Source organism: Chrysemys picta, chromosome 1 (assembly GCF_011386835.1).
Source record: "Chrysemys picta bellii isolate R12L10 chromosome 1, ASM1138683v2, whole genome shotgun sequence".
NCBI classification, from domain to species: domain Eukaryota; kingdom Metazoa; phylum Chordata; order Testudines; family Emydidae; genus Chrysemys; species Chrysemys picta.
Genome location: NC_088791.1, coordinates 23,217,122 through 23,241,789, shown reverse-complemented (window position 1 = coordinate 23,241,789; position 24,668 = coordinate 23,217,122). Strand labels below are relative to the sequence as shown.

The 24,668-nt window shown below is 42.2% G+C and overlaps 1 protein-coding gene across 7 annotated transcripts in view; it reads left to right on the top strand.

The window, feature by feature from the left end:
- The window catches only part of CD36 (CD36 molecule (CD36 blood group)), a 74,409-nt gene that overhangs the window by 19,338 nt on the left and 30,403 nt on the right, over window positions 1-24,668 (top strand). The window contains exons 1-2 of one of the 7 annotated variants that reach the window (XM_065553736.1): window positions 1,313-1,616; window positions 15,838-16,059. In XM_065553736.1, coding sequence (XP_065409808.1) covers window positions 15,940-16,059 — 120 coding nt within the window. In that variant the 5' untranslated portion in view covers window positions 1,313-1,616; window positions 15,838-15,939. Of the gene's footprint in view, window positions 1-1,312; window positions 1,617-2,743; window positions 2,983-9,740; window positions 9,912-15,834; window positions 16,060-24,668 lie in introns of those variants that run through there. The other 6 variants (XM_024114790.3, XM_005296969.5, XM_005296968.5 and 3 more) reach the window with 6 other exon arrangements.

Sequence of the window (24,668 nt, the reverse complement as noted above, 5' to 3'; positions counted from 1 at the left end):
CAAGCCCCACATCCCTTTCTGCATTACTCCTTCCAGGGCAGTCATTTCCCATTTTGTATGTGTGCAATTGATTGTTTCTTCCTAAGTGGAGTACTTTAAATTTGTCCTTATTGAATAGCATGCAATGTCTCTCTGTGAGGTGAAGGGCTGAGTTGACAATCTGAACCTTCAATTCCAGATATTTCAAACTTGATGCTCAGACAGAGTTGAGACTTCTCCTGTGGGAGAAGGCAGATGGTCCGGCTGCAATGCTGCAGAGAGTGGCGAGGAACTTTGTGTTAGCATGTGGCAGCTGAAAGGAACTACAGTGAAAGAAAGAAAAACTGGCATATGGCTGGCTGGCAACATCAGACTGGAATGCACAGTATAAGAAGCTGTTCCCAGAAGCTGTGGGGAACTGGCTTTTGCATAGTTGTTGCCCTGTGGTATGTGATCTTGCTGTTGTCCCTGTCCAAGGCGGCTTGGGATTGTCCTGCTGCAGCTTTTCCAATATCCTCTTGAAAGCCTAAGTGCCTATTTGTACAGAAAGGAGAGGCGTGTGTTGAATGCATGGGTGTAATTACAGGGGGTGATGTAGGCAGCACCACAAGCAGGACACACCCCCTCCATGTCTGGAATGGGATGTTTATAATTCTGCAATCTCTTCCCTATACACTTTTATTATTTGTAAACACTAAACTTAAAAGAAAACCTTGTTAAGTTTTCTATTGAAAACACGGTGGGTGGGGGGGATGCTTCCAGCTAGACCAAGGGAAGAGGGGACAGAAGTGTCTTGGTCATTCCAAAGGCTGCAAAACACCCCTGTGTGTCTTTCTCCGTCTCATTGCTATTCCCACATCTGGTGGAGCTTGAGCTACTTCACACTTTCTCCCCTGCTCAATCCCATAAACTACTAGAGTCTGCCCTCTCCTGGCAGCTCAGCAGGTGAGTGGTCAGGAAGTGACTGGCTCTCTACCTTGCAGATCCAGACTTCCTTGTCTGGGCAGATCTGTCTCACAGTCTTTCCGGTGAAGCTGACTGCAAGGACAGTGCTGAACTACCATCGGGGCAGAAAAAAAATCAGTGGATAGGGGAGCAGCAGCAGCCTCTCCTCTCCTTACGGGGGTTAGGGAGGGAAGACCAGGGTTGGGGAGGGATATTAGAAATGGGAAAGGGTTAGACAGCCTGATTTGAGAGACAGGGAGAAGGAGTAGGGAAGGGAGTTAAGGCTGGGTGGAGAAAGAAGGAAGCTGTGGAGGTATATTTGGGGGAAGGGCAGTGACTGGGACAGGGAGCAGAGTGAATGAGGGGAGGGCTGTGAGGCTGTGGATCTGGGGGAAGGAGAGGATAGGCTACAGGATATGGTGGTGAGGGAGGGGACCAGTGGGAAGGGGAGACACTGAATGAAGGAGTGACTAGGAAGATTTCAGGGTGGGAAGGGGAACTGGAGGGACTTGAGGCTGGGAATCTGGAGGACTCTGTTGGGTGGGAAGAGAGTGAGCTGGAGTGCTTCGGGGAAGGAAGAGGAGAAGCATGGCAAGAAGTTGAAGGAAGCTGCTGGGAGCCCAGCTGAGGCTCAGGCAGGGAGCTGGCCACCAGGATCCCAAGGAGGCCAGACAATGAGCAACAGCATCAAAGTAAGTAGAGCTGGTTGGAGAATTTCAACACCAGTGAAAATCTCTAGGCAAATGGAAATCAAATTCTGTGAATACTTTTTGGCTCTTTCCTTGCCCCTATCTTCTGACTAGCTCTAAAAGTCAGTGATGCGGGGGAAAGGTCATAGGAAGTGGGATCGGGAGTTCATCATGCTCCTGGGAACTTCCTGGGGAAGTAGAAGTTTCCTAGAATAGCTGGGAAGCAGTTTTATTTCCCCCATTCTCTCAGTGCCCTGGGGCTATGATTATCTCTCTAAACAAGTATCAGGGGGTAGCCGTGTTAGTCTGTATCTACAAAAACAACAAGGAGTCTGGTGGCACCTTAAAGACTAACAGATCTGTTAGTCTTTAAGGTGCCACCAGACTCCTTGTTGTTTCTCTAAACAAGTTTTATCCTAATGCCAAAAGGCTTGGAGTTTAGGAGCTGGTCAGTCTGCTTGCCATCACAGTCCTGAGGGAGTGGAGTGAGGCAGGTGCCCTAGATCTGGAGTGCCAGTCTGAGACTGGCCGAATGCTGGAGAAGCTCAGTGCTTGTGGTAGAGAGGCCTAGCCAGTGAGTTGGGCCCAAAGAGACAGAATGGATAGCACTGATATGTTGGCCTACATTTTCTTCTTCTAGCCAATAAGGTCCCCATCCAAAGCCCGCTGAAGACTTCCATTAGCCTGAGTGGGTTTTGGATGAACCCCTGAGTGTAACCCTCCTCTAGGTCCACATGCATGAGCCCACATTCTCCTAGGGGACCCCTGGCCTGTCACTGTATTTTATACATAGCTATAAGAATTCCTGTGGCGCTGTAGAGATTTAATAATGATACCTCTCCCCCTAACACCAGTGGGTGTTGTGAGGATTAGTTAGGATTAGTTTTTGTTTGCAAAGAGCTTTGGAGAGGAAGCACGACATAAGTGCTAAGTATCTTACCAAGGTTTCTTTCTCAATTAAACCTGTTCTCCTGAATAGTCCTGATGCATTGCTTCTGAGCTCAGTTACTGTACTGGGGAAAGAGATCAGATGCAGGGGCTGGTTTGGAAAGGGTTTCTCTAGGCTGGTGCTTTATGTGAAGGGGAAGTGGGAAAACGGGTTAACTTTGGCCACAAGGGTTCTTATGTTTCTATCTCTCATGAGACAGCTTCGTCACCAGAGGGTTTAAAAGTTCTCTGCAACTTGCTTTTCTTTCTTTGTGGCTGATGGAAGATCAACTGACTCTTAGAGGACTGGCCAGCCTGGGTTGTTGTAGGGTTGCTACAGTAACCAGATTTCTCTGTGAATAAGGAGCTAACTTTGCAGGCTCTTTTGCAACAATCCCTTTCTGCTGACGGGGGTATTGAGAGCAGCTGTCTCACCATACAGGTATGTCTGTACCTTGATATGTTAAGTACAGTTTCAGAGCATGCCACTTGTTGGTGTGTCAGTTCCTTTGGGAATAGCTGTCAATGGACCGTGTTGCCAGAAATTGCACTTCTATATTTAATGGCGTCTTCAGCAAAAGTTATTCACCTCATGTTTCTTGTCTGTTTAGCTCTCTATGAATTGCACATTTGCTAAGCCAAAGTTTAGGAAATAATAAAACACATTTGTATGTAGTGCTACTTAAATGAGTTACTATACATGTTAATGAATAATATTTTTCTATATGTTATAATTACTAAAGTTATATATGTATATATGTACAGTATGTATATATATATATAATATACTATATATACATCCCAGTGTACCTAAATTATTTTGCCGCATTTCATAAGTGTGTGGGCATGTATACTGTAGTTAGGATTGCGAATAGTCCCATATTACAAGGGATGTCCCTTATTTAAATATAAAATTGCCTGTCCCATACTAAATCAGTATGGGACACCTTTATTCTGTATTTCAACAGCAAGGGGCCAGTACTCACTGGTGCATCTTTCCACTCCCCTCCTAACCCTGGCCCATGAGTGCGGTCCCATCTGCTTTCCCTGCACAGCACTGAAGGGCCAGGGTCAGAGGGGGAATGGAAAGATGCTCCTGTGAGTACTGTTTCCCTGCTGGACGGGGCCCTCTGCTGACTCCAGCCCTTGAGTGAAGCCCTGTCTGCTTTCCCTGCGCAGGCTCTGTCTGGCAGGACGAGTGGACAAGGCTCTGTGGCCTAGGCTGTGCTGAAGGGCCAGGGTCAGAGCTCTGTCTGTCGGGGGTCTGTACTCCCAGGGTGTAGCCTTTCTGCTCACAGATTCTCTGCCAATGTCCCCAGCAGAGGAGCATAAATACTGGTTGGTGGAAGCTACAGCAATGGGAGCAAGAAGGGTAGGGAGCCTGGTCCTGGCAGCTGAGACCACCTGCGCAGAGCCCTGTCCACTTCCCCTGCCACACAGACCCCCTCCTGACTCTATCCTGCAAAGATTTCTTCATCTCTGTACAACAAGATTGGGAGTTGCTGAGTGCTGCAAAAGCAGCAAGAAATACCTCTGGCGAATGTAGATGAGTATTAATTATTAAGTGCTAAGCGGAGGTGCTAAAAAAAAAATACAATGTTGGCAACCCTAATTGTAGTGTATACTATATCTACACCTATATGTATTCATATATGGGAGTACACTACATATAATGTGTGTGTGCAAAACGTAAGTAATTATGATCTACTGCCAATAGTATAAATACTGGGTTGTACATTACATACATTATTATATTTTAGTTTATTCGTATATTTGATAAAGATGCTTATGTAAACAATTAGTGGGATTTTTTGATGTACAGGTCCCAGGTTCAACCTAGAAAACACAACTAAAAGTGTAATTAGAGTTAGCACAATAGGTACCTTAAACTGTGGACAGATAGCTAGATATTAGTTTTCTTCTTTTGTCTCCCTAATTCATTGAGATTGCTAATAGAGCATACTATCGGAAAAACATCAAATTCATAATAACTTGGGATGTTTTCATCATCTGATTCTTTTTAACAACCCAGTATTAATTAAGAGAATGATTTTTATGCCTGTAAAAATCTTAACAGTAGTGAATTGTACTAAACAATGTAAAATAACTATCTCCAGTTATTTTGTTACATTGTTTAAACATGACTTACAGCACCCTTTAATCATTTTTAGTGCTAGGAAAATAGTCAGTGGTGTAGGTTTTTCTCTATTCTATTATTACGTTTTGGAACAACTCAAGGCATAATTGATAGTTATGATACAGAAATATGTCAATGGTTTGATGTAAAGAGATAGGGACCGTTCCTCAGTTTATGTAAATCAGTGTAATTCCGTTCACCATAAGAAAGCTACTCTGATTTATACCAGCTAAGTATCTGGCCCATGTCTTTCACAAAAATCACAGAAGTCAGAGTTATTACACACCTATTAGGTCAGCTGCTCCATCCCTTTACGGTGCAGGGCTGTCCCTGACAGTATATTTCCTTGTGATCTGTCTTGCATAGTTTGAAATGTCGCTTTATCTACAATAATTCTTCACATATTGCTCTTAACCTGTTCTATGCCCTTTGGGACTTCATCAGCTGCCAAGACAGTGTTTCACAGGGCAAGGGTTATTTTATTTATTCTAGTCTTCTTTTCCCTTGTGACTTGGGTTCTTGTACCTTGTTTTGTTTGCAAAAGCAAAGCATCTTTGCAAGGGGAAAACAAAACAAACACGAAACGTTCATTTTTCAATGTATGTGTGAGGAGGAAAATGTTATTGCCTAGTGCAAGGTGGAGATGGGAAAAATCTTCCTTTGCATAATAAAAGGCATTAAGCTGTAGGGCACTATCTCCTCTTCAGAGCCAAAGTCACCATGTACTTGAAATATCCATGGGAAGAGGACATGGAAGGGGGGAATTCCATAGCAATCCTGTCAGACTTCTTTTTGGGAGTCATATGGGTAGCATTTCAGAGCGATCAGATCCCAGGAGATCTACAGGAGGCTGGAACACCTGGAACACGCTAGCCCTGGCTTCCCACAGGCTTTCCAAGAGTGTGTTTTCAGTGGAGCCATGTTGTCCTGACTTCCCTCCAGCTGCTGTCTTCTCTGGAATTCCCTACAAATGAACTTAGCATGGAGGGGCCTTGGACTATATTAATTCTCCCCATGACTTTCTATAAGACTTATACCCAATTGATGTGCTTGGCTATCCTGTCTGTCACCACTTCTCTAGTCACTAGATCACTTTCACATATTTCTTTTTTCTGGGCTGGGGACTATGTAGCTTATCTAGACCACTATTTGCTTCTTACATTTTTATGAGCCAGCAAAGGCAGACTGGACTTCCCTCTCCTCACGAATAGTACAAATTAGAAGCTATGCTAGTGGATGTGGTGGCTTGCCAGAGGAGAGGGAGGGAACCCAGCCATTAATTCTCTGCAGAGGAGTTAGCAATGGGTGGTTGCAGTGAGGAACTCAGTGCAGCGTGACTGGGGAGATGGCTGTGCCTCCAGAGGAGGAGACCTGAAGGACACATGGAGAGATGCAGCAATAGAAATAATTAATAATAATAATAGTGTGTGGAAAAGGGAATGTTGCCTTGGCGGCATCATTTATCTCACTTCTCTCAACCCTGCAAAATGTCTCCAGTTGGATTTGGCTCTATACTTGGATGGGCAGATGGAAGGGTATTTGGTGCACCCATGCAGGATGTGAAACTGAGCAGCATTCTGGGAGTCAACAGCTGGTGACAATGCACTGAAAACAAGTCTTATACAGGAACTGTATTGGAAGGTGGCTTTCAAAGGACCCCGGTCATATTCTCTCTCTCTCTCTCTCTCTCTCTCTCTCTCTCTCATTTTAAGGGAGCCCAGTTCTAGCCCTCTGCCCTTTTAACCCCCAACCCTGGAAAAAAAATCCTTAGCAAATACAGATCACAAAATGGTGTTCCCTTTTCACATCTCTCAACCTTAAAACCTGCCACTATGCAACAGAAGCAGCTGGGACACATGGCAAGTGGTCAAAATGTGAAACACTTGGGTTTTGTTGCATGTTGTGCTCTGATTGACAGATTATGATGATCTTGAACTACGACGCTTGTTGTTAAAGATGTTTTCTCTCTGTGCAAATAAGCTTGTTTTTTTAAAAAGAGAAGTGGGAAATCAGGCATTCTATCATGTGTAGTCACCAAGGTCTTTTTTAAACAAGTGGTTGGTTTGATTCACAGACAAGGTAAGTCTTCACTGCACACTGCTTTTTGCAGCATATAGAGTATATTTATATACGCTGCACGCCACCCTAGGAATGTAGACAGTACGGCACTGCTTAGGCAAGCAGAGTAAAGACAGAGTCTGCACGGCTCACTATGTGCCCGAGACACACCTCCCTTTCTACACTGCTAGTTTTAGCAGTGTCCCCCTGCTGGAGCCTTTCCCTGACTCAGGGAACAGCTGTGGCAAGGGAAAGACAGAGGTGAAAGGCTTCCTACTCCAGAGCCTTTCTCTGCTGCCTCCCCCTGGCTGAACCTTTCACTGATGCATGCTGCACTTTGTTTTTCACTGAGTATCTGAGGCTTACAGATACGCATATCCTATACCCTACCTCAGGTGGTGTGCAGCATAGACGTTGCCACAGAAAACATCTTTAGACAGAGATTTTTATAGTGATAGTTGTCAGTTATTAACGGGAATTGCACTGGCGCGGTGCTAGAAAGAGCCAAGGAACCAGTGCAGAGGAACGGGCCTCCTCCACTCCCAATGGGTGGCCTAGTCTATGCTGTTTCTCCAGCTCCACACACAACCCAAGGGTCGGCCCCACCATGTTGCATGACGGACACTTGACAAAATTACCGTACTTAGTGATGGACATTGGGGGTAGGTGGGGGGGTTGTCATTCCGTCATTCAATTTTTTAAAAAAATTACCACGGACCTCAACATTTTCCCCACAGACACGTTGCTGACACAACCTGCAGGATCTATTGTGGGGAGGGAGTGGCAACTCCCTGTTATTCCATGGGGAAAGGAGTCAAACCATGGCCCCGATGAAAGCATTCAAAGTCATGGAGTTTCCTGGCCCTGTGTAGGGCCCTGTAGGGCTTTTTGAGACTAACACTGATTTTTTTTAAGGGCAAGAGCTAAAGAAAGTTTGTGATACTACTCTGCTTAGGTTGCAGTGCACAAGAAAGAAGCTGCAGTCTACAGTGGAAAAGAAAGCACCCAACTTGTTGAACTCTGACACAAAACTGTCCATAGAAATAATAGCCTGCTTCCTGTCCCTATTAGCTCAATATAATGAGGGGAAAGAATGCAGATAAAGATAAGTAAAGAACACATCAAAACTCTTCTGACTAATTTGAACTCAAATCAGTGGGGCCGGATGCTGTTCACCCGAAGGTACTGAAGGAATTTGCTGAAGAAATCTCAGAGTCATTGGCAATAATATTTACAATATTTAAAAAGGGGGGGGGAGGAGGAGCAGCCAGGGAACTATAGACCAGTCAGCCTGACTTCGATACCTGGGAAGCTACTAAAGCAGTGTATAAAACTTGCAATTTGCAGATACCTGGAGGGTGAAGGGGTGATCACTAGCAGCAAGCATGGATTTATCAAGAAAAAAAATCATGCTAAACCACTTGGTTTCCTTCTTTGACAGGGTAACTGGTTTGGTGGGAATGAGGTGGACATAATATACCTGGACTTCAGCACGGTTTTTGATACAGTCCCACATGACATTCTGATACATAAGCTGGAGAATTGTGGGCTCGACAGAACTAACAATTAAGTGGATACATAATTAGTTAAACAACTGCAAACAATGAGTAACTATTAATGGAATGATGTCAGAATGGAGGCAGGTCTCAAGTGGGGTTCCATAGGAATCTGTTCTGGGACCAGTGTTTAACATTTTTATGAATGACCCAGATGTAGGAATAGAGAGCATACTGATCAAGTTTGCAGATGGCACAAAGGTTGTCAACACTTTGGAGGGTAAAGCTAAAATTAAGAGTCATCATAATAAATTGGAGAACTGGGATAGAGATAACAAAATTAAATTCAGAAAAGACAAATATAAGGTGTTACACTTAGGGAAGAAAATGCACCAATACAGAATGGGGGGAAACTGGCTTAGCAGCATCACTGCTGAGAAGGATCTGGGATTTGTGGTAGATCACAATCTTAACATGAGTCAACAAAATGTGATGCTGTTGAAAAAAAAAGCAAACACAATTTTAGGTTGTATTAAGAGAGGCATAGCATGCAAGTCACAGGAGGTGATAGTACCACTGTATTTGGTGCTGGTTAGGTCTCAGCTGAATTGCTGTGTCCAATTTGGTCACTAATGTATAGAAAGGATGTAGAGAAACCGGAAAGGATCCGGAGGTGAGCGACAAAATGATCAAAGGGATGGAATGCAAGGCATATGAGCAAAGGCCGAAGGAACTGGGTATGTTTAATATGGAAAACAGGAGATTAAGAGGGTTTATGATAGCGGTCTTCAGATTCTGGAAAGGCTGCCATAAAAAAGATGGAGAAAAGTTGTTCTCTTGCCACAGAGTGCAGGACAAGAAGCAAGGGGTTCAAATTACAGCATAGCAGATTTAGATTGAATCTCAGGAAAGAAAACTTCCTAACCGTAAGAACAATAGGACAATGGAGCAGACTGCCTAGGGAGGTTGTAGAAGCGCCTTCACTGGAGGTTTTCAAAAGGAGGCTGGAGCCATCTGTCTTGTATGGTTTAGGCACAACAAATCCTGCATCTTGGCAGGGGGTTACATTAGATGACCCTTGCGGTTCCTTCTAACCCTATGGTTCTATTATTCTAACTCTACCTGTGACAGTAACACCTGTGATTACATTTGGGTTATAACTTGTCTGGCGTTATGATAGCCCAGTGCCTGCAATGAAAACACAGTGTTTGTATAACAAAACAATGACATCCTAAGAATGTTTTTAAAAAATAATGAGTATGCTAAAGAAGCATGGAATTTATTATTACTCCGATCCATCCTTTTAATCTGGCAAAGGGGCAGGATGTAGAACAGATGACCCTGAACTAAATGAGTTTCCCTTTATCTCCCTGGCCTCTGCCTTACTTGGATCAGAAGTTGACAAAAAATGCAGTTGCTGAGTATTTTACCACCAGATATTGGTAATAGGTTTTAGTCAGACTGTAAAAATAGATCCCATACAGCAATACTACATCACTTTCCTTCTAGCAAATGATAATATTCAGGGAGGTGACATATTCTGGAATATATAAACCCTCCCACAAGTTTGGGGGTTGTGTTTTCAGTGTGGGGATTTAGATGCTCATCTCCTGGTAACACTGAAAGTCATATGCTGAATCCTGGTGTATTTAGCTGAAAATCAACTCACTCTCTTTCAAGGTAAGTCATATGATGGAAATGTACTAATGAGAGGAATCTCCACCTATACAGTCCTTGGTTTAGTGGGAGAAGAGATCCCCAGGATATTTACTTGTAACTTGGTGGGGGGTGGGAGGGAGAGCAGATTTTGAAAAGTTATACTTATTTAAATGACACTGTCAAATTAATTGTTTATTAAAACAAACATGTTTTCTTCCCTATTAATAATAACATATATTCAGGGTTGCCAACTTTCCTCATTGTATTGCAAGTGTTGTGATATTTGGTGGTTTTATTAAAGCTCTGGTTCCTTGTCATGTGACTATGTGGGAATCAGAGCTTTGATTTTTTTAACTAAAAGTCAGATTGTAGCCCTCAGTTGTGGAGAGAGCTTGAAAACGTGACTTTAATGCACACCAAAGGATCAAAAAACAGAAGGCAAATGAAAATAAATCCTAATGTACATTTTTTAAACATCATGGTTTTTAAGACATGATTCATCATTTTTGAATACATGAGGTTGTCAGAACTGTTTATTATTAACACTGAGATGTTTCAGAATCCATGTAACTTTTCACTATTGATGCTATTTGTTTCCCATTTGTATTTCCCTCTGCTGGGATAATGACCATAAAGCAGTGGTCCCCACTCCTCCTTACCCTTGTCCGTACCCCCAGCCCCACCGGGACCAGGAGTGGGACCACGGTTCCAGGTGGGGGGGATGCGGACAGGGGCAAGAGTGCCAAGGCTGGGGCCACAGCTGGGGTTGGGGACAGGAGTGGAGCTTCGGCTGGCGCCAGGTGCCCAGTGGGTGCAGGGCCAGGGCCAGGAATGGAACTTGGTGGTGCCCCCTCCCCGCCCCCTGTGGGGGGGGGGGTAGCCTGGGCCCCAGCCACACCTCCTGAATGTTCCTCCATGCCCCCATAGGGGGGCATGCCTGACAGTTGGGGACCTCTGCCATAAAGGATGTCAGTTTTGCTTTCAGGAACATAGGGCTCCAATGTCTGGCTGTTGCTAAAAATTGTAAGGCAGTGCTTATTTGTTTAAAAACAACTGTCTGAGAGAATGTAAAGAACATCCTAGGAGAAGGCTGATACAGTTCTTAGGTTTTTGTAAAGGCGTTTTTTTATACAGTCTAAATTTTGGGCTAAACTTGATTAGGCAGTGTTCCTTTAAACAGGCATTCATAACACACAAATAGCCCTACTAAATGAACCCAATGAACAAAGTTTTAAGGACTTTTTTTTGTTTCCCCCACTATTCAGTTGCTCCCCAGAGGTTTGAAAAGATATTTTAAGCTGTTCTCATAAAATAAAAGGGATTTCAAAGATCAACTTCATAGACAGCAACCAGTATAAAGACTTAAATTATCTTCATGCCCAGCATTGCAGAAGGGGATTACTGTTGGATAGTGGTGCTAATGCTAAAATCAATTTGTTAATGTTAAAATGAAATTGTTTCATGGCACCATATATAATATTCTGTTTTTCATAATATATATAACATAAGGATGGAGTGGATGTGCTCTGAACTGGAACTTGTTTTATCAATTGTTATGTAATATTTCTATCTTCATATGTTATTTAGCTGTAAAATGATGATAGCTAAGGGTTACATACTTATTTCTATCTGCAATTGAATGTTGTCAGTAACCTTGTAGTTATCTGAAAGTAATTAGCTATTACACAAGATTTCTGAATTGCATAACTTGGGATGCGTCTAGACAGTTATTGCATTTTATTTGGTAGAAAAGTGGTGAATGCTTTACAGTTACAAAAGTAGGGAATTATGACAAAAGTTATTACCAACCAATTGGCAAATCGAGTTTGCTACTTTCATAAGTGCATAGATTTGTAAGGCCAGAAAGTAATTTTAGATCACCTAGTCTGACCTCCTGTATAACACAGGCCAAAGAATTTCACTAGAACTGGTCAGAAAAACTTTGATGGAACAATATTCTGTTTGGATATGCAGTTCTGTTGAAAGTGAAATACCAATTGGAAGTTCAGATAATGTTAAAACGTCCTGTTTTAACAGTTTTGGAACAACACATTATAGATTATGCTATAATGCAAATAACTAAAGTCAAACTTGAAACAAGATGATATATATTTTAGAATTTTCCTTCATAATTTTATAATATTAGGATTTAATTCAGATTGAGAACAAAGCCAAATTGACATCTTTGCAATATGGACTTTTTGTCCTCTGCAGAGCTATAAATGGCTTGTGTTTGACTAAATCATATCTTCCAGAAAGGCATTCAATCTTGATTTGAAGATATCAAGAGATGGAGAATCCTCCACTTCCCTTGGTAGTTTGTTCCAGTGGTTAATCACCCTCCCTGTTAAAACGTTGTGCCTATGATTAACTAGAGTTTAGCTCCCAGCCATCGGCTCTTATTATGACTTTCTCTGTTAAACTAAAGACCCTTTTAGTAACTTGGTATTTTCTCCCTGCATAGTATATTTATACACTATTAGCAAGTCAACTCTCACTCTCCTTTTTGATAAACTAAACAAAGCTCCTGAAATCTCTTACTGTAAGTTTTTTTTGTTTTCCATCCCACAAATCATTACTGTGATTCTTCTCTGCACCATCACCAATGTGTAAACATCCTTCTGAAAAGGACACCAGAACTGGACACAGTGCTCTCATATCAGTCTTGCCGATGCCATATACAGAGATAAAATTGCTGCCTTCCTCCTTCTTGCTCCTCTATAGTTCATACATCTAAGGATCATATTAGGCCTTTATGCCATAGTGTTGCACTGGGAGCTAATGTATGTCCACTATGGCCCCTAAAATCCTTTTGATAGTCTCTGCTTTCCAGGATATGGTCCTCCATTCTGTGGGTATGGCAAGCATTCTTTCTTCCTAGATGTTTGATCACGTATGTTTACTTAACCCTAAAAGAAAACAACTGCTTTATAATTAATGTAGCCTAAATCATTCACATCATATTAACAGAAACTGTTAAGAATACCAAGTAGTAGAGGGAGCAACTTGCAACATGCAAGAAAGAGCAGTTTTGCTCTTACCCTGAGATCTCAGGTGAATAAAAAGTTGGCAAGTTCTGTGCCAGTGGTGAGGTCTGAAACTAGTATAAATTAAGAACTAACCCACTTTTTTCTCCTGAGTTATACTGTATCTGGCACCAACTGCAGCCTTAGGCCCCAATCCTGCATAGTGCCAATGGGAGCTGAGGGCTCACCACACCTTGTGGAGCCATATTTTTGTACACATACTTGTCAAGGTTGGCCAGACCCTAAACTGTGCTAGCACCTGCTAAAAGTAAGGATCAGGTCCCATTTGAAAACTGAGGACCTTCCTGTTTCTAGCACTGAATGGTCATGGTTTAATGCATGTAATCATATATTAAACCTGCCATGGATTGAAGACTGAATAATGCACATCCTACACTGCATACCAAGGCACTATAATGAGAGGGTTGGAGGTCAGGGAGAGACGAAGGAAACATTTTTTCTGCAGGCAGATTTTCTAAAATGGCAGCAGTATGAAGCTGCTCAGATGTTTGGAATGTTAAAATTAACAGCACAGATGGATTAGTGGGCGAATGCAGAGGAGGTGCATCACAAATTAAATCTATCACATGGCTCTGCTCTTTACCTCGTTATCACAGCATTTGTGGTATCTAATCTCATCCTATTTGATCTGTGCAGGTATTTAGAACACGCCCTTCCTGATGGTATATGAGCACCCATCATATGGTATCATTCTGCAGGTAGAACTCCTGCTGACAGCTCCAAGGCCCTGGCATGCCTATTCAAAGCAGCACATACGCATTTGTTTAACTTCAAGCTCATACTAAATGCCACTGAAGTCAGTGGTCAAATTAAGCATGTGCTTAAATTCTGTCAGAAATATGGATGGATGGAAGCATGTGCTTAAGATCTTCCCTGAATCAGCATCCGGGAGTATTCTTCAAAGGCCCAGTAATAACATATGATTTAATTATTACTAATATTATCATATTGTTCCCTCGGGGTAACATAAGCTGATATCAGTGCCCCATTGTTCTAAACACTGTACAAACAGTACATAGTAACAGCCAACCCCTGCCCTGAACAGCTTACAGTCTAAATCAGGGGTGGGCAACCTTTCAGAAGTGGTGTGCCGAGTCTTCATTTATTCACTGTAATTTAAGGTTTCACGTGCCAGTAATACATTTTAATGTTTTTAGAAGGTCTCTTTCTAGAAATCTATAATATATAACTAAACTATTATTGTATGTAAAGTAAATAAGGTTTTAAAAATGTTTAAGAAGCTTCATTTAAAATTAAATTAAAATGCAGAGCTCCCCGGACCAGTGGCCAGGACCCAGGCAGTGTGAGTGCCACTGAAAATCAGCTCGCGTGCCATAGGTTCCCTACCCCTGGTCTAAATAGACAAGACAGACAATGGTTGTGGGGGACAGGACATAATATAAAAGCAGAATGAACAATGGGATGGTGATATATGTCATGTTAGTTCTATGATTCAGAAGGCTTTCAGTGGCAGAAAATTAGAGAAACAGAAAGATGTCCCCTGCTCACCCTTCATACAAGAGGGATAGATGAAAGGAGAACAGGTGGGGGAAAAGAGCCGGGAGGGCAGATTGAAGTGAAGAGACTGTGAGAGAGGGAACTGGGGTGAACAACTAATCAGCAGAATGGAAAGAATGCCCAGAGTAAAAACGGAAGTATATACCCCTTTATTTCTAAAGTACTGCCCTGCTCCCCTGTCAGCACATCCACACGCTGCTTATGAGGCTTTATCGTTGCTTTTACTGAGCTCTCAAGGAATCTTCTGTTTGTGCACCTCCTAAGCCTGCCTTGCAGCAAATGCAAATCTGCATTCTTTCAGTGGAGCTATACTTACACCAGTTGAGGACCTGGCCCTCTGTGTTTTAGAAGAATCTATTCTCACTGAAGCTTTTATTTAAGTATATCAATTTCCTGACTCTCTTAATTTCAGTGATTCCTGCAAAAAGTATTAATTTTTTGTAACTCCTAATTCAGCAATTCTGACAAATTCTTGTTTTATGCTGGCATTATATCACTGACTTCAGTAGATTTACTCCTGATTTACACCAGTGTAAGTGAAAGGAGAAATCAAGCCTAAGGAAAAAGGTTCTATGGACACACATCTGCTCTTAGATACACATGCATGTTTGCCATTTGCCCGGGTTCAAATAGCCTTATTTATACCACTGTAAATCCAGAGAATGTTGAAGTCAATTCAGCTACATAGGGAGCAAACCTATCAGGTTAAGCAGAATTACTGCTAATTCATGTCTTCATTAATTTACCTAAGGGCAAGGCAGAGTTTGGTTTATTCAAAGTTTATTTTAGGTTGTTTTATGCATAGTAGATATTTTCTGCATGAAAAGTGAAGGATTCAGTCAAGATGTAGCTAATCAGGGCATAAACGTACAGCTTGTTGGAGTCACAAAGATGTGGTATGCACAATTTGCTAGAGGCATTATTATGTACTTTAAAACATTGCCTTTCTTTTTCACTACCTGCAACTGGCCACTGACAGAGACAGGATTTCAGAGCAGATTCCTCAGTGGTCTGATCCAGTGTGGCTAATCCTATGGTCCAAATTCTTTAGTCCCTACTCGGTCCAAACTCTCATTGCAGTCTCAACACTGTGGTAGGAGTTTTGACTGAACAATGATGGAAGGATATGGTTGGATGAAATGAAAATAAAAATGAAAAAAAGTTCCCAGTGTTGCAAGCAGTAGAACTGTCAAGATAACTTCATGCAACAAATAGTTAAAGTGCCAAGGAGTCGAGAAATAACTTTTTTCCTACTAAGACCTCATAGATAGAGGAGGCTAGTTTTAGTATGTTAAAACTTATCTTCCTATTTGTTTCCCATCATGTACTTTGCACTTTGAGCTCTTGATAATGATTTTTTCTCTCTCCTGTTGTATGAGCAGTTTCTGTTGGTAAGATCGGTTGATGCATCGGGACCACACAGTTATACAAGGACCTGAAGCCTAGAAACAAGCTGCCAACGCGCACACTGAACAACAAGCAGCATGGGCTGTGGCAGAAACTGTGGGCTACTCACGGGGGTTATCATTGGTGCAGTACTGGCTGTATTTGGAGGTGCCCTCATACCAGTTGGAGATTACCTTGTTAAGAGGACAATAAGAAAGGTACAAGTTATGTTCTCCTTTAAATCTCATATCATTTGGGGTTATTCTGAGTCTCAGAACTTTGGTTGGGAATATCTTTTTTCCAGTTTTGAGAAAATTTGCACAATACTGTAATTAGACCTGAGGGCCTTTCTTTACTGTGAAAGTGAATTCAGGCTGATCCAAGGTTTTAGAAAATTGCACATGCCAAAAATAGCTTTTAGTATTTCAACATAAGTTCGTTTGTTTTTCTTCTATTCTCTCTCTATTTCATGTTTAGCATGAGGGGAAAGTGGTAAGAAATAGAATCAGAAATGTAGGGCTGGAATGGACCTTGAGAAGTCATCTAGTCCAGCCCCCTGCTCTGAGGCAGGACCAAGTATACCTAAACCATCCCTGACAGGTGTTTGTCCAACCTGTTCTTTAAAACTTCCAGTGATGGGGACTCCACAACTTCCCTTGGAAGCCTATTCCAGATCTCAACTATCCATATAGTGAGAAACTTTGCCTAATAGCTAACTGAATATTCCTGGTTGGAAATTAAGCCAATTACTCCATGTCCACTGAAGGTGGGACAAGGAGAACAATTGATCACCCTCCTCTTTAGCACAGCCCTTAACATATCTGAAGACTTTTATCAGGTCCCCCCTCAGTCTTCTTTTCTTAAACTAAACATGGCCAGTTTTTAAAAAACTTTTCCGCATAGGTCAGGTTTTCCAAACCTTTTCTTATTTTTGTTGCTCTTCTCTGGACTCTTTCTAGTTTGCCTACATCTTTCTTCAAGTGTGGCACTCAAAAAATGGACACAGTACACCAGCTGGGGCCTTACCAATGCTGAGTAGAGAGGGACAATTACCTCCCTCGTTTTACATACAACGGTACTGTTAGTACACCCAATAATATTAGTCTTTTTCACAACTGTATGATACACAATGTATCACATTGTTGGCTCAAATTCAGATGGCGATCTGCTATAATCCCCATATCCTTTTCAGCACTGATTTACCACTTATTCATCATTTTGTAGTTGTGCATTTGATTTTTCCTTCCTAAGTGTAGTACTTTGCTCTTGTCTTTATTGAATTTCATCATGATTTCAGACCAGTTCTCCATTTTGTAAAATGTTATATTAAAGCTGAATTTTCTGATCAAATAATTTACAGTTAAGCTGCTCTGTGTATAGCTAACACCGAATCTGGCAACATATATTGTAGATAGGACTGTCCAGAAAACAAAAATTCCAGTTTGCAAAAAATAGTGAGCTTTCACCATCTTTCTTTCTGAACCTTTCTCTGGCTTCATGAATATTTAGTTACTGTGGAACAGCTTCAACAGGAGAAATTGAGAGAGAAACTCTATAGCTCGAAGGTTAAAATATTTACAAGGAATGTGGGGACCTTGGTTCAAGTCCTTGTGCTCTCCCACATTTGAATCTTCATTGGAAGTGAGTGACATGCACAGTTGGTGTAAATCTGCATAGCTCAACTGACTGTAATAGAACTACACCAATTGGCCCCAATTCCACTGCAGTCAATGGGACTTTATCCCAGTGGCTAAAGTTTAGCATGTGCATAAGTCTTTGCAAGATTGAGGATCTGGCCCATGCAGTTTTGGAAGCTAGTATTTTTTTTTTTACTGTTACTTTATTTCCTTTGTTTATTAATGCTCAATTGCTTACTAATCTCTGAATCTTTTTTTCCCCCCACATATGGCCCAATTCGGCAACAATGTAGCCACTCACTTAGCTTTAGCTAGTAGGAGTATTCTCAGTGATGTTAGGTTCTGATCCTGCAAGGAAATGCCTTCTGCTTGACCCCTATGCCTGCAAAGAGCCCCTTCAAAGTCTACAGGAGTCCAACGGTGCCTGCCTCCTTGCATGATCAAGGCCTTATGTACTAGCAGGACAGTGTGCAGAACAAGGGAAGTGGTGCCTAATAGAGCTGGGTGGCGAAACATATTCCATTTTGTGGAGGATTTTGCTATTTTGAAACTTTGGTTTCATTCCAATTTGAAACAAAAATTTAAAATTTAGAAATTTTCCACGGAAGGGGATGAAGCTCTAGGGTCCCTGGCTTTGGGATGGTCTGCATGGTGCACTGTCCTAGAGCCGCAGGCCCTGAAAGATCAACTTCCCCAGCAGCCCACCAAGCAGCTGCCAAGGAGCCAGGTGAGTGAGCTGGCAGGAAGCCAGACAGGTTTCCACTGGACCCCTTGTTTAGTTCCAGAGGAACTTCACCAAAATCAAACTGTCTCCACAATATGTTTTGATTTTGATGAATCGGCAAATTCCAACAAAAAACTGCTTCACTGGAATTTTTACAACCAATTCTAGTACCTAGTTTTGTTCAGATGCAGGGAGAAGCCACACAATAGCTAAAAACAGTGGTGTGTCTCACTAGGTATTTAATCATACCCATGTATCAACATTTTAGGAGATAGAAATCATGCAACATAAATTTTCACAAACATTTTATAATTGATTGAAACTTGGAGGAACATATAATTACATAAGAACATAAGAACGGCCATACTGGGTCAGACCAGAGGTCCATCAAGCCCAGTATCCTGTCCTCTGACAGGGGCCAATGACAGGTGCCCCAAAGGGAATGAACAGACAGGTTATCATCAAATGATCCATGCCCTGTCACCCAATCCCAACTCCTTGCAAACAGAGGCTAGGGACACCATTCCTGCCCATCCTGGTTAATAGCCATTGATGGACCTATCTTCAAAAAATTTATCTAGCTCCTTTTTGAACTCTGTTATAGTATTGGCAAGGAGTTCCAGAGGTAGACAGTGCATTGCGTGAAAAAATACTTTCTTGTGTTTGTTTTAAACCAGCTACATATTAATTTCATTTGGTGGCCCCTTGTTCTTGTATTATGAGAAGGAGTAAATAACACTTCCTTATTTACTTTCTCTAGAACACTCATGATTTTATAGACATCTATCATATCCCTACCCCCTTAGTCGTCTCTGTTCCAAGCTGAAAAGTCCCTGTCTTATTAATCTCTCCTCATACGGAAACCATTCTATACCCCTAATCATTTTTGTTGCCCTTTTCTGAACCTTTTTCAATTCCAATATATCTTTTTTGAGATGGGGCAACCACATCTGCATGCAGTATTCAAGGTGTGGCCGTACCATGGATTTATATAGCGGCAATATGATATTTTCTGTCTTATTATTATTGATGATTCCCAACATTCTGTTCACTTTTTTGACTGCCGCTGCACATTGAGTGGATGATTTCAGAGAACTATCCACAATGACTCCAAGATCTCTTTCCTGAGTGGTAACAGCTAATTTAAACCCCATAATTTTATATGTATGGTTGGGATTATGTTTTCCAATGTTCATTACTTTGCATTTATCAACATTAAATTTCATCTGCCATTTTGTTGCCCAGTCACCCAGTTTTTTGAGATCCTTTTGTAGCTCTTCACGGTCTGCCTGGGACTTAACTATCTTGAGTAGTTTTGTATCATCTGCAAATTTTGCCACCTCACTGTTTACCCCTTTTTCCAGATCATTTATGAATATGTTAAATAGGACCAGTGCAGATCATTGGTCGACACCACTATTTACCTCTCTCCATTCTGAAAACTGACCATTTATTCCTACCCTTTGTTTCCTATCTTTTAACCAGTTACCAATCCATGAGAGAACCTTCCCTCTTATCCCATGACTGCTTACTTTGCTTAAGAGCCTTTGGTGAGGGACCTTATCAAAGGCTTTCTGAAAATCTAAATACAATATATTCACTGGATCTCCTTTGTCCGCATGCTTGTTGACCCCCTCAAATAATTCTAGTAGATTGGTGAGGCATGATTTCTCTTTACAAAAACCATGTTGACTATTTCCCAACAAATTATGTTCATCTATGTGTCTGACAATTTTGTTCTTTACAATAGTTTCAACCAATTTGCCAAGTACTGAAGTGAGGCTTATTGGCCTGTAGTTGCCAGGGTCACCTCTGGAGCCCTTTTTAAAAAATTGGCGTCACATTAGCTATCTTCCAGCCATTTGGTACAGAAGCTGATTTAAATGATAGGTTACAGATGACAGTTAGTAGTCCTGAAATTTCACATTTGAGTTCCTTCAGAACTCTTGGGTGAATACCATCAGGCCCTGGAAACTTATTACTGTTTAGTTTATCAATTTGTTCCCAAACCTCCTCTAATGACATCTCCATTTAGGACAGTTCCTCAGATCTGTCACCCAAAAAGAATGGCTCAGGTTTGCGAATCTCCCTCACATCCTCAACAGTGAAGACTGATGCAAAGAATTCATTTAGTTTCTCTACAATGACCTTATTGTCTTTGAATGCTCCTTTAGCATCTTAATCGTCCAGTGGCCCCACTGGTTATTTAGCAGGCTTTTTGCTTCTGATGTATTTTTAAAAAAATTAGCTATTACTTTTGGAATCTTTGGCTAGCTTTTCTTCAAATTCTTTTTTGGTCTTTCTAATTATATTTTTACACTTCGTTTGCCAGAGTTTATGCTCTTTTCTATTTTCCTCAATAGGATTCATCTTCCACTTTTTAGAGGATGCCTCTTTGCTTTTCACTGCTTGTTTTACTTTGTTGTTTAACCACTGTGGCTCTTTTTTGGTTCTCTTACTGTGTTTTTAAATTTGGAATATACATTTAAGTTGAGCCTCTATTATGTTGTCTTTAAAAAGTCTCCACGCAGCTTGCAGGGATTTTACTTTTGATACTGTACCTTTTAATTTCTGTTTCACTAACCTCCTCATTTTTGTGTATTTCCCCTTTCTGAAATTAAATGCTACAGTTTTGGGCTGCTGTGGAGTTTTCCCTGCCACAGTGATGTTAAGTTTAATTAAATTATGGTCACTATTACCAAGCGGTCCAGCTATATTCACCTCTTGGACCTGATCCTGTGCTCCACTTTTAAGCTGTATATCACTGATATGATCTTGAGATATACTCAGATTTCTGGACATTAAGTATTTACTTTGGATTAGACCAGAACATTCTTTTAATCTCCTTCAGTTTTTTGGAGTATTTATGTTGCTATCATTATTGTACATTCATTTACTTGATACAGATCTATTTTTGAGATTACTTTTGCAACAAACATATCTTTGCAAATGTCTACATGAGTTTTGTGGCAATGATGCATATGTATAAATTCTTAACTTGTGATTTTTAAATGAGATCATCTTTAGCTTCTTTCTGTTTTATTTCTTTGTGATAATTTGTTTCAGATGCTTGAATTTTTCACTATTCAGCTTCTCTGATTAAGAGAGAGCACCACACTGAATTACAGGGGTTAAGTGAAAAACTACTCTGTAAAATGGTGCTGTAGGGTTCCATTTTTATTATTCTAAATCTAATATGCACAGTTGAACATTGAAAAGATACGGCTAGTTCTGCACACTCATACTGAGCCTAACTCAAGATGGATTCCTTCTTCCTTGTGGATCATCATCACCAGTCAAACCAGTTATGATGAAAATTTCTTCAGGAAAGTTTCTCAGGTTCAGGACAGAACATTCAGAAAATAGAGGGAATGCAGAATAACCAACACTCTGATGGTTTAGAGCGCTCAGCTGGCATGTGAGAAATCTAGGGTTAAGTCCATACTCTTTATGATTCAGAGTAGGAATGTGACCCTAGGTCTTGTACTCCCCAGGCGTACCCGCTGAATTACTGACTATGTGGGGGTCTCTAGCCATCTCTGCTGTTTTGGGGTATCTGTGATTTTTTTTTAAATGAAAAATGTATGTCTCTGTTTAATGCCAGAATGGAACAAAAACAAATTTTGAAACCAATATTTTTTTCAGGAAATGGAATTGTCACTTTCTGTCCAGCTCTACTGCTGAGAGTGAAAATGTTATTTTTATAAAGTTGCTTTTGAGAATAGAATCATAGATCCATATTTCAAAGCTTTTCACACTGGGCTCAGATTCGGTGGGAGGACAATAGCTCTGAGTTAATCCCTGTGGAATGTAGAGGTTCATGGTGGCTCTGGGAGATGTACCGTAATTTGATATACATCCAGGTTCAATTAATTTGGCTTAAATTCTTATTGCTGGGATTAAAGAAGCAATGGTTTAACAAATTAACTTGCCCTTTCAGCTTCTGAGGGTTGAGATCTGACACTTCACATTTATGGTGAATAAAACAGTCACAAACTAACTTCTTATTGACTTTTATCCACATCATGCAATCACCAGGAGCCTATACAGTTCACCCCAAACAAATCCTATTAAAGCAAATGGACTTTGACATGAATAAAATGGGAAAAGTTTTGGATCCACAAATTAATACCATTAAACAGGCTTTGCCAAGAACAGCTGAATTATGTCTTGCTGGTCTAACCTGAGGTACACAGACAAAGCCATGAACAGAAGCCTGAATAATGCCAGTGCTTCACATGTTTCTGCCCTCTGGGCCAGACCCTGCAGCCTTTACTGAAGTCAGTATGAGGTTTGCCTGAATACACTGCAGGATTTAACTCCATGGCAGTTCTTCCCTTTCACTAAACATATTTATTTCCATTTCAAATGTTTTTGTTTTTACTCCAATACTTTTGAGGATAATAAATCCCAAACCTGATGCACTTAGTAGTTTGACCTCTAACTCCACCATTATCTCCTAGATAAGGGTCTATGGGCAGGTGCTTATCATAGCCTGCTCTAAAACAAAGTCCACACAGTATGTGGAATCAAAAAGTCACCATTCCTGCAGTTCAGCTTTCTTAACAAAAACATGGCAATAGTAAACATCAGCTAAAACATTCTCCCCAGATTTTGCTGCCTCTAGGGGCCCTAGCCTGTAGAAATGGCAGATAGCCAGGACACTATAATCAGGGTAAATGCAGGACTGTCTTTATTTCCTGTTTACACGGATTCTTTCCTCTTTACTATATGCCCCCTGACCTATGCCTATACTGCAGCTGGGAGAGCCTCCCAGCCTGGGCAGACAGACTCATGCTAGTTCCATTCAAGCTAGTGCACTAAAAATAGCTCTGTTGATGTTGCGGCTTGGGCGGCAGCTCAGGCTCTCAAGCCCACCTGACCCCCTGGTTCTGTGCCTGGGTCGCTAGTCCGGGTCTCTGGCAGAGCAGCGCTGTCCACACTGCTAGTTTTAGTAGGCTAGCACGAGTGATGTTAGTGCAAGTTTGTCTGCCCATCCTGGGAGGCTCACTCCCAACCACAGTGTAGACCTGCCTCTGGTGGTCACTCTGAAGAGTGGTTCTAAACCAGAGGTGAGGAACCTTTTTTATATCGGGGCCACTGACCCACGGGAGGACGTGGAGGCTCGGGGCTTCCCTAGGCTCTGTGGTGGGGCCAGAAATGAGGGGTTCAGAACACGGGAGGGGACTCCAGGCTGGGACAGGGGGTTGAGGTGTGGGTGGTGGTGCAGGGCCTGGGAGGATCTTAGGGTGTGTGAGGGGGTTCCAACCTGTGGCAGGGGTCAGGGAACAGGAGGGAGTTTGGAGTGCCAGGCTCCAGCCAGGCAACGCTTACCTCAGGTGGCTCCCAGTTGGCGGTGCAGTGGGGCTAAGGCAGGCTCCCTGCCTCCCCTGGCTCTGTGCTGCTCCCAGAAGAAGTGGCCATGTTCAGCCCCTAGGTGGAGGGGCCAGCTGGTTCTGCGTGGTACATGCTGCCCCCGCAGTTCCCATTGGCCGAGGTTCCTGGCCAATGGGAGCTGCAGAGCCAGAGCTGGGGGCAGGGGCAGCACACTGAGCTTCTCTGATTGCCCCAGCTCCTGGGGGTCGCAGGGACATGTCAGTCACTTCCGGGAGCTGCACGGACCTGACCGGACTTTTAACAGCCTGGCAACCCCCGCTTCCCCCTGCAGCGGAGTGAGCCAGTGCTTGTGTCTCCAGCCCCACAGGGAGTGGGAGCGTAGGCAGCACCAAGGCTCAGGGCTTCCAGCTAGCAGCCTGGACAATTGCCGCAGGCTGCATGAAATGAAGCAGCAGGCCATATCCCACACAACTAACATCACATAGCCCCGAGTGCTTAGTCTATACCCTGGATCCTCTCTTTGTATAGCGTACTCCCATCCAGGGCTGGTGTGTTTTTTTTAGGCAGAGGCCTATTGAGGGCATCTCTACCCAGGCTGCCTCGCTCCAGCCCTGCATTGTCTGAGAGCTGCATTGGTGCTATACTGTGGCCAGGGCACCCTCGAAAACAGCAGCTGCAGCCAGGAGCTTACAGCTACAATGCAGTTCTGGCCCAGTCACTCCCCAGAACAGCTCTCAGGAGATCTATGCCTTTACATGCACTCCCACAGACACACCAGCAGTAGCAGCCAGGCAGGGGCTAGGATCCAGTACCGCCCCAAGCCAGCTACAGCGAAGCTGTCAGAGGGGGGCATTTCCCCTTTGAAAGGTACCTGCCGCTGCCTCAGTAGGGCTCCAGTTAAGTTCCCCCTAATACTAGAGCTTGTGTGGTGGACAGAAGTTCCATTTGATGAAGGATTGTGAGATTTGGGAAGCTGGCTTTGTTCCAGTTAGGAATGAAACCCGAACATTTTGAAATTCTCCACAAAAGAAATTCTGATTTTTTTAAAAAATAGTTTGGATCAATCAAAATGTTTTGTGTTTGCTTTTGACTTTTAAAATGTTACATTATAATATAGAATGAAACAAAG